We start from the raw sequence: 9,998 nt of genomic DNA, 5'->3' as shown, positions 1-9,998 counted from the left end.
GCCTAATGTTTCAAAATCCCCTCAAAAGAGCGCGAAGTTGAAGCGCAGAAGGAGAGTGTAGAGAATGGTTGAGGGGCCGAACTGTGCTTAACCTCTGCGGCGCCTCGTGTGGAAAAATTGTGCGAGGGCGCTACGAGCGAACTAAATTGAGGCGGAGACGCGCTTCGCGGCAGATTCAACGTAATTTCGCTGCGGGCGCTGAGACCCATTGCGCGCGTACGCTCCTGTAATGGTGCTTTATTTCAACTGCAAATTTACATTCACACATTTTTTGCTAAGTATACGTATTTGAGGCATGGATTATAAAACATGACGTCTTTAATGTTGCTGTCGTTTTCAAATGTGTCGTCTGCTAGCCAGCGCGCGTTCGTTGCGCAGACGCTAGCGGAGGCCCGTTTTTTCTCGCTGAAAGTCTGTGCACAAAATTTATTTACGCTTTTATTTGCTTTGGCGCGCCCGCGACTCTTGTCGGCTGGTACCAATTGTAGTGTTAGCCAGGTGAACTGCAACATGAAGCTACACAAGAAAATTTTATTGATATTGTGTCATTTTAAGCGCGCTTCTTGTTGGTGGCATATTGATCAGGGACCAAAGAAAAGAATATTATAGTGAAATAAGCCAGGTTTACTACCTGCGTGGCGCGAAGAGATGCAGATGACCAATACACTTCTAGGTATAAATCTAAGGGTACAGAGACATCTAAATCCACGACATATATGTAAGAGAAAAATGATCAAATAATTTAAATGCACCGATTGAAAGCCCCACAACGTGTTTTACTGAAAAAGTGAAAACTCCCGTCCGGAATAAGCGCGTTTCTTTTAAAAGCAGCACCAACCGCCGGTGAACCAATCGACTTTCCGGACCCGCCGTGGTTGCTCAGGGGCTATGGTGTTGGGCTGCTGCGCACGAGGTCGAGGGATCGAATCCCGGCCACGGCGGCCGCATTTCGGTGGGGGCGAAATGCGAAAACACCCATGTGCAGTGGCGTAGCTAGGTCGTCTGGCACCCGGGGCCCATAGGTCTTCTGTCACCCCCCTCCCGGGTGTAGCCGGCGGATAGAGGGGTGTCTTCAGACGTGACATCCCCCCCATTGGCCCCTTGCACCCGGGGCCCACGGCCCCCCGCCCCCCCCCCCCCCCTGTTGCTGCGCCACCGCCCGTGTGCTTAGATTTAGGTGCACGTTAAAGAACCCCAGGGTGGTCGAAATTTGCGGAGTCATCCACTCGTACCTCATAATCAGAAAGTGGTTTTGGCACGTAAAACCCCATAATTTCTTTTTCGTCTTTCCGAGAAAAGGAATCAAGGCAATTATTGGACGTTAATATGAACAACAGCGTTAGGGAAAAGTTATCGCCTATGTACTCAGACTGAATCGGAGAGACCGAAAAGTCTGTACCAATGTAGTCTCCGTGGCTCGCCTGGCAAATTCCTTCAGCGTGCCAGCAGGTGAACTGAAGTAGAAACATGTAGTAACATGTCCTATTCCGATCGTATTCGACTTTAGTATTCACTATTAAAAATTATCGAATAGCCATTTCCGTTCGAATGTAACACATAACAGCGATTTTGAAGTCTCGAAGGTGAGGGGCAGATACAAATACAATACAATACAATACAATCTGTATTGTGCATTAAAGAAAACAAAGGTCATAGCAGGCCTACCAAAGCCTCAGAGGGCTTGACTGGCAGTGCCTGACAATCTGGTCACAGAAAATTGCACAGGATTAATAGCGGAGTTAGCTGGTTATAGTTAGTTAGTTAGTTAGTTAGTTAGTTAGTTAGTTAGTTAGTTAGTTAGTTAGTTAGTTAGTTAGTTAGTTAGTTAGTTAGTTAGTTAGTTAGTTAGTTAGTTAGTTAGTTAGTTAGTTAGTTAGTTAGTTAGTTAGTTAGCTGGTCGGTGGAAAATATGCAAGTGAAGACTCTTATTCCGAATGATTGTGCTGCCGGAGAATCGGGGCTGTTGCGCAGAGGCGCACCAGTTCCTGAGAGAATTGACCCACGGATGCTAATAGGTTCTGCTGAACTAGTTCCTAGCTGTCCATCAATATAAACGCGCCGTTTTGGGGCAGCCTGTAAATCTGCTACCTTGATTCAGGCAAGGAAAATATTTTTTTGGCAGTCTCGCCATGTCTGCAACCCATTAAAACTGGGTGCCCACTGTAGTACCACACTTATCTTCAACGAGCACAGCAGATCTACAAATAACTCTACGTGTATGTGAGATGGCGTTCCTATAATTGCTTCGTTATTGTCCTTATGATAGTGCTCCGGATAACTGAAAGCAGTCGTTTATAATACAGAAGCTGATTAGTTGAGCGGAAGTGCAATTGAGAACGGCATTACATCTATAGTCGGGCACAATTTTAGAAAAAAAGGGGAGGCCCCGCCCAGATGACCGAAGCGCGACAGCCAAATGCCTCCGCGACTAAAAGTCGCGCTTCTGAAACGCGCAATTCTCGGTATAAACAAAGGCTTTTGTATTTTGATGACTGGTTTAGTAGAGCTCTCATGTGCTACAGCACATGGTTATAGGTATGGAATATTACATTACAGCACATTATAGGTATGGAATATAAGATAAGCGTAACATGTTTTTCTTAGCAATCAGGCTCGAGAATAATTTCTTTCGTTTACACCCCTAGAACAAAGCCGAAGGACGCAGCTACCTTCTTTCTGTAATATTAAGCAAATTAAGTCTGGCGTTTTACGTCTGGCGATATGATTATGAGCACCCTGTTCAGCTCTCACCGCCTGGGGTTCTTTAATGTGCACCTAAACCGAAGTACACGAGTGCTTTTCCATTTCGTTTCCATCGAATTCCGCGACCTGGTTTTGAACCCGTGAGCTCGAGTTTAGCAGCGACACGCCATATCTACTGTGTAGCCACTAATTAGCCTACCGTACCTTTCCTGTCTTTTTTTTTTCTTTCTTTTTCAGCGAAGTTGTTAAGGGCTAATTTACCCCACTGTCGTGTCCGCGCGTAGAAAAAAAATCCCGAAGGTAGTGCAATGGCGGGCCGACAAGCGGCGGAGGTGACGCAGGCGTTACACTTTTACGACTTTAAAACAACTTTAATGAAGAGCAATGTTTTTGAAACTATTGCATCTTATTTTTTACTCGCTTCTTATGTCGATCTTGAATTGCGCGCTGCAAGTCGCAGCATGCTGTCAATGTGGCGCCAGATTTGAACTCGTGAAGGTGCACGCTTCAGAATGTGCGTAGGAGAACTGCGAAGAATCACTTTCCGCGCGCTCCATTTGTTATGCTGATTTCGTCACTATCCCCTAACCTTTTCCGAAGCATGCCGGTCACTTCCGTACTCACAAAATTGACTGCGACCCCCCCCCCCCCCCCCCAATTCGTTGAGGTTTCCTTGGACTCTCCATGGCAGTGCCTGAGAAATTTCGACACTTTTTCGAAGTACATGTCTTCGCAGTGGCTAGAAGAGTATGGCTTGGAGACATCAAGTGCTGGCCATCTTGAAGATGTCTAAACTATAGCTTGACACAGCTATAGCTGCTTTTAGTTTGCTGAAGCTGTATCAAGCTAGCTAGTAGCCAACTTGTTTGGATTGGATAAACTTTATTAAAGGTCCTGCAGGACGCACATGGACGCCAACTTGATCTTCCTGGCTATTTTGCTTAATGTCTTTCCTATATTCAGAAAACACACACACAAATCATTCCCAGTCTCAAACTTTCTGAACCACTATCGGGAACTTTATTTTTGTACGCCTCCGCTGTTTGTAGTGTCCCTACTTTTCGGCCACCAATGTTCCAATCGCCTCCTACTAATATCTATTGCAAACACGTTTACTTTCCACTGCTATCGCTGAACCCAAGGTATCCAAGGAGTCCAAAGGAACCTAGAACGACAACTGTGCAGATATGTTCACTTTCTAATACAAAGAAAATTTTCTCGTTTCCCCCACCGTTACCGCAGCAAGCACATGCTAATTCTTCCTTGGTGTACATCGCTTTATAAGTATGTACGTGTTCTATGCTCCATTGCCGCCAACCACGAGATTGTATTATCCTCCCTGACTGCGCTTAACGTTTTTTGTTGCTATAGTAACAGTTTCACAGTTGCTGCATGCCTCCTTGTGCCATTTCAGTTTATGAAGTATATTTGATGAAGGTTTGCGCGTTATTCGATTTCACGACACGTATGTGCCACTCTTCCTGAAATTAATCACGTCCGTGCGATGCCTAATTCAGAATGCAAGATTTCTATTTGCACCGCGACCAGTTAGTGTTTTCTTTTTTTCACGCTCGCGTACGACTACGTCAACCCACCTTTCAGCACCACATGGAGTACGGTTCACCTGCGGTCGCGTCTGTGAATAAGGCACTGCGTGACTGCGGGCCATACGTACAGCACAGTGCATGAGCCCAACCACTGTAGATTTAACCTCTGCCGACGTTGTGAATGGCCACAGACGAGCGGACTTTGGGCCCCGTTTGATCGGCCACGTTCCCTTTTAGGACGGGTAAGTACTACGCGTCATGGCCCTAATCCGTGTTTTGTATTCGGCACACCTTCGTAGTATTCCAATGCATTATATCTTTCATAAAAAAAAAAAGAAATCTGCTCAAAATGCTTAGCTTGCGTAGACCGACAGCACATTTAATATGCTGTCTTCTCCGGTCGTATATATACGTTCGTCCCCTTACGTCAAATAGAACTGAGTGTCTTTCTTGATACTCGAAAATGTTTCCGTAAATGCCATGAGCCGTGCCCCGGGGCAAGAACGCATGCTGTGGAAAAGCGAGACAACATGGCAACCCTCCTTTCTGAGAAGTGCTCGCTTAATTCTGGCCGTTCATTATAGCGCATTACTGACAGCCAAGCGTAACTTTTCCTCTTCGCTGTTCTCAGACGAACATGAAACGAACCGTATCCGAAAAATTTGCGCTAGATTTTCAGTTTTCTTTTCGGCGTCGTTGGCGTCGTCTGCAACGCGCACACCCGCAAGCACACCATGCCCGCAAGGCGCACTAGGGTTAATTTTAGTATTGCACAGTGGCGCTACAGTGGCAGTCCTTTCAACCATTTGGCGGGAAACCAGGTCAGCTGCTTCGCCGCTCTTTCATCATTGGCTCTGCAGAGTGGCGTTTGTCTGCCGAGTTCTTCATTCTGCCGATCGTAGTCATTGTCCAGCCTTCGTAGTCGGGCCAGCTACACTTGCAGCTGCGTATGTGTCAGGTAAGAACAGCGGTTTTCCTTTACGTGGCCGACATCGCAGCGTCGCGCGCGAAATTCATTACTAGCTAGATGCTGCTGTGGCAGTCCTTTCGACCATTTGGCGGGAAACGCGGGTAATGGTCACCTTCGCCGCTCGTTCATAAATGGTTCTGCCGAGTAGCGTTTGCCTGCCAAGTTCATTCTGCGGATCGTAGTCATTTTCGAGTATTCGTCGTCGGGCCAGCTACATCTGTGTCAGGTAACAACAGCGGTTTTCTATTAAGTGGCCGACATCGCAGCATCGCGCGCCAAATGCATAACCAGAGGTATCGAGCAACGCAACTTGGCGTCTTATCTTAAAACGAAAACAAATATGAATTATCAGACCTTGTCGTCACTGACGAAGGAAGTATTTCGCAGTGCGAGCGATATATTCTACAAAACATTCCGAAGTGTTAATCAAACGTAAGTTCGTATGAACAATGGGATACGAAAAGATAGTAATACCCTTTCACTAGGGGAGCTCGCGATCGAGCCCGATGAGGATCGAACTTCTCGATCACAATTTGCTCGCTCTATTGGTTTAACTTTATCAGTGCCTGTGATCCTGTCTTTTGGAGCCTCCATTGTTGGGTTCAGCAACAGAAATGTTTGCTTGGCGATCCAAAATTACCTCATTGAAACCAATCGATTTCCATGTTAGATTGATCGTTCTCCCTCCCAACCATAGCTTTTTTTTTATTTCTTATCTTTTATTGATTATTATTGTTATTATTATTATTATCTTATACCCGGTTTTGATCTGATTATTTCCTTTTTTCTCCAAACACAAAACGTTCACTTTTAAACTCACACGCCCAAATTGTTAACTCCCTTGTTATCATTATTATTTTTAGGCACCTAATTAAACCGCCCGATTCTTGGCCAATCCCCCACTGTGGGTATGTGCCACGGCCACTAAGGACAACAACAACAACAACAACATCCCTTCGGCAGTTGGTGCGCAGGAGCCAAGGATCGCGATCGAAAGTGCCCGTGCGATGCCGGTATAACGCTTTGCGGGTCTCTCATTTATTTCCTGTGCTCTTCCTGTCACTTACATTTTTGCTAGGCTTACTGTAGTTCCAGCAAATATAGGCTTGACAGCTGAGTACCATGATCCTTACCTTGAACATCAGTGATAACAATTAAGGGTTTCATAAATTACACCACAGGCCCTCCCCCCCCTTACCCCGAGAGAAAAAAGAAATGTTGGCTTGACAACTGTAATTTCATCAAGCATGATCTCTTCTCTGTTAAAGTGTCCTGCAACAAAGCAGGTGTTAAGTATACTTAACAAGTATACAAAATTCAAGTATACAAATGAACCTTCACACTTGAGTTGCTGGTAGCAAGTGGTAGGTTGGCTTGTGCATTGTGACATGCTATATCTGTCGATGAGGCAACACATTCAGAAGCACTAGGACAAGGACGTTGCTTCCACACCTTTATTTGTATCAAGAAGCCTGTTCAACTAATACCGTCTTGCACTGACATGCTTTGACAGCGAATAGCTGTCTTCAACTTGTCCGGCATATAAATCAAGACATGTTAATGTCCCAGAATTGCTTTATTAAATATCTCCTTGTGCGATGTCTACTATTGCTTTTTTTCACACCCAACCGACTATTGCCAAGTTTGCTTGAGAAAAGTGAGAATTCCCATTTTATTGAAATCATCATAAACGAAACAACATAGCTGCTCTCCAAGTGGCTATGAAACTTGATGCATGGCCACATTATGTGCAGTGTGTGTCAGTGTTGCAAATATTCATGTACACTTTGGTTAATTTTACCTGATCCTGCACATGTATGCTTTCCTGTCTGCTGCATGTGATGCACTTCAGTCTGCTCAAATGATTTGATCACTATAATTGCACTCCCTGTTGTGCACTTTCTGAAAAGGGTTAGTAGAGAGGAACTAACATGTCTATACTATTGGGTAAGTGGACTTCAGTATTTAATTTCTTGCCAAGTGCTCAGTATATCACGACAAGAAGCCCAGCTGCACATCAGCCGTGCATTCGTGTATGTTGCTATTTACAAACTCTTTACGACTTCGCTATAACCTGCTGAATGGAACCACCTTTACCTGACAACTTATTCTTTATACCCTCACAGTGTGTGAAGTATAATCCGTGACCTTATAAGAACAAATATAGCTCTGGAAGCAAGTGAGCATGAAAGACCTCATAAAAACAGATACCAGGATGGGCCCAGAATCGTGATGACTACATTAGGTCACACTCACACACTGCTAGGAAAAGACGGGCTATTCTCTACCAGTTACCTTCTACACCGTCTAGAGGCTACACTACAATTCTTCAGTATGTAGCTTACCACCTTTCTTTCTCTTAAGTCGCTAGTATTTCTTTTTCACACTTTCCTGGGGCCACCAGTTCACCTCTCCACCATGCTCTTACACTGACGTTTGGCATGGCTGCTTAGAGTATGTATGTGGCACATGCTTGACATGCAATGCCTCACTCAAAAGTGCTTGGCTGTGAGGGCACTTGTGAAGCATAGCAGAGCCTGAGACATATTTGTTGTGGAGCCCAGCTCATCAGTGCTTGGCTCTTTTGGCAGTTGTGAGGTGTAGTGGAGTCTTGCAACAGTTGCTCTTGGCACATGCAATGAGTTTTAATGTGCTAAGCTAACATGTGCGCGCATTTATTTTGTCCGTTTGCTACCTGCTTTCAGGCATTGTGCTTAGTGCTATTTATTTGTGCACAGACTGTACTTTAAGGTTAGAACTGTCTGATTACCTCTGGGTATCGGTGGTACCACAGATGGTAAACTGCAATACAGTATGCAGGGTCTCGGCGCTGCCTTCAAGGAGACGTTCCTCAAGGCTGTAGCCTATGGTGCAGATAAGTATGGTAGCAGATCACACAGCCACACACACACTACACGAGTGCTTTCTCTTTGCATGCACATGATAGCACAAGCACATTTGATACATTTGTGTACCATCTCATTGTGACATTGACTTCATGAGCCAGGAAGTGCAAGTGCATCAGAGTACACTGCCTCACCACACTTGTGCACATTACCTGCATATTTTTTTTTGCTGTTTGAAATTGCCAGCAGTTTGTGAAGCCTGAGAATATTCCCTGCCGCACAAAGGAGAAAAGCTGATGGCGACAGGTTTGATTGAGTTTCAGGTACATTTTTAGTGCACCAGGTGTTGACATATACAAGCAGCCGACATTGCTGCTTCTGGGTGGTAGATAACTCAGTGCCTCTCAAAGATACCAGCATGCAGCTGTGACAACAGCAACAGTTCATGAAGTTCAGAAGTGTGTCTGACAAAGGGAAGCAAAAAGCCACACCACACCTGATTGACCTGCAGGTATACAATGTGTGTGAGTGAGTAGTTCAATGGCTCATGGCTTTGCCACTACAACGATGCAGATGCTGAAGGATTTTTGAGCAAATGCAAATGTCAAGCTTTTGGTGCAGGCACGCCCGATGGACCCGCGGGCATACCTTGGCACGAGCACTTCAAGGCTGCAGCACTCTGAAGTAAACCTAAATGAGTCATTCAGTAGTCCACGGCTTTCTGGTGACTGCGACACATGCTGGAGCTTTGAACGTGTCAAGCCATCGTCAATATGTCGAACCACACATGAACAGCAGCACACCTGATGGACCCGCAGGCGTGTCTTGATTTGGGCGCTTCACGACTGCAGCACTGCAAGTTCACTGAACAGTTCGCTGTGGCCCTTTCAGTTCCTGCCACAAGCTCATGCATTCACTTGGGTGCCCCAGTGTACTCGGGGTTACTGTAGTCCACAAACACTCGCACCACCTCACCGGAGTAGCGACGCTGGTGTGGCATGAAGTAGAAGTCTGGATTCATCTCCTGCGGCTGCCGCCTCTGGCCTGTGGCATACGGGTTGGTTGCGGGAGGCGGGGCACGGGCGGGCCCGCGGTCGTAGGTGACACTGGCGGCACGGGGTGCACCTGCTGGTGGGCCCAAGTCTTCATCCGGTCGCAGGGCGAAGTTCTCATAGCTGTAGTTGCTGCTGGCTGTGGTTGAGTAGTCCTTCCAGTGGGAGCTCGTTAGCAACTTTTCCTGCGCAGCCATTAGGAATGCAGATTTTGTTACCTGTGACAGCCTCTGTACAGAGGGTCTCAGAAGGAACACCGAAGCACGTTTGTCTGCCCGCAATGGAATTCCATGTTTCGTCACAGCAAAAATTAATCAAACAAGTTATGCATCACTTCATATGCTTATACATGGCACAAAATAGCTTTAGTGTGGCTGTTTGTAAATGTTTTAGTTGTTAAAGAACAGTTAATTCAAAGGGACCTTCGATGGCCAGAACACAGGTTATACCTTTGTCTAGAAGGACTTGTTTCTGGATGAGTTGGTACATCCTAATTACAGCCTGAGAGGCACAAGCATCTCTACATGCAATGTAGAGAGAAGGAAAATGGGAGACAGACAAGGGTGCTTGTTGGTCTCCTATTTTTCTTTGCTGTACCTTGCATGTGCATGTGTTTGTACCCTTCAGGTTGTTATTAAGATATACCTTTGTATTTGACGGTTACAGGCGTATTTTTGTAAGCAGCTTTTTTCACTCTTACATTTAGCACCAACATTTTCTATAAATCATTGCACTATGTTCTATTTTTTCACTTATTGTGATTTAAGTTATGTGTATACCATTGTGTTTACTACCACATGCATTATATTGACTGTAATTAGCAGTAAAATACAGTTTATGAGTTGTTCACTATAAATTTTGACTATCCTAGTTTTATTAC

General features: G+C 45.4%; 1 protein-coding gene and 1 long non-coding RNA gene across 5 annotated transcripts in view; one reads left to right on the top strand and one right to left on the bottom strand.

Moving 5' to 3' along the window:
• Positions 1-5,048: 5,048 nt before the first annotated feature.
• Positions 5,049-9,998, top strand: part of LOC135921819 (uncharacterized) — a 30,708-nt gene continuing 25,758 nt past the window's right edge. For 2 of the 3 annotated variants that reach the window (XR_010570638.1, XR_010570636.1), the window contains exon 1: positions 5,050-5,208. This is a non-coding gene — a long non-coding RNA (uncharacterized lncRNA). Of the gene's footprint in view, positions 5,209-9,998 lie in introns of all 3 variants that reach the window. The other variant, XR_010570637.1, reaches the window with a different exon arrangement.
• The window catches only part of LOC135921818 (uncharacterized), a 67,846-nt gene continuing 64,504 nt past the window's right edge, over positions 6,657-9,998 (bottom strand). For both annotated transcript variants that reach the window (XM_070526270.1, XM_065456161.1), the window contains exon 20: positions 6,657-9,303. In XM_070526270.1, the coding sequence (XP_070382371.1) occupies positions 8,980-9,303 (324 nt within the window). In that variant the 3' untranslated portion in view covers positions 6,657-8,979. The remainder of the gene's footprint in view (positions 9,304-9,998) is intronic.

This window comes from Dermacentor albipictus, chromosome 9 (assembly GCF_038994185.2).
Source record: "Dermacentor albipictus isolate Rhodes 1998 colony chromosome 9, USDA_Dalb.pri_finalv2, whole genome shotgun sequence".
Classification (NCBI taxonomy): Eukaryota; Metazoa; Arthropoda; class Arachnida; order Ixodida; family Ixodidae; genus Dermacentor; species Dermacentor albipictus.
This window is presented reverse-complemented; position numbering and strand designations above follow the sequence as displayed.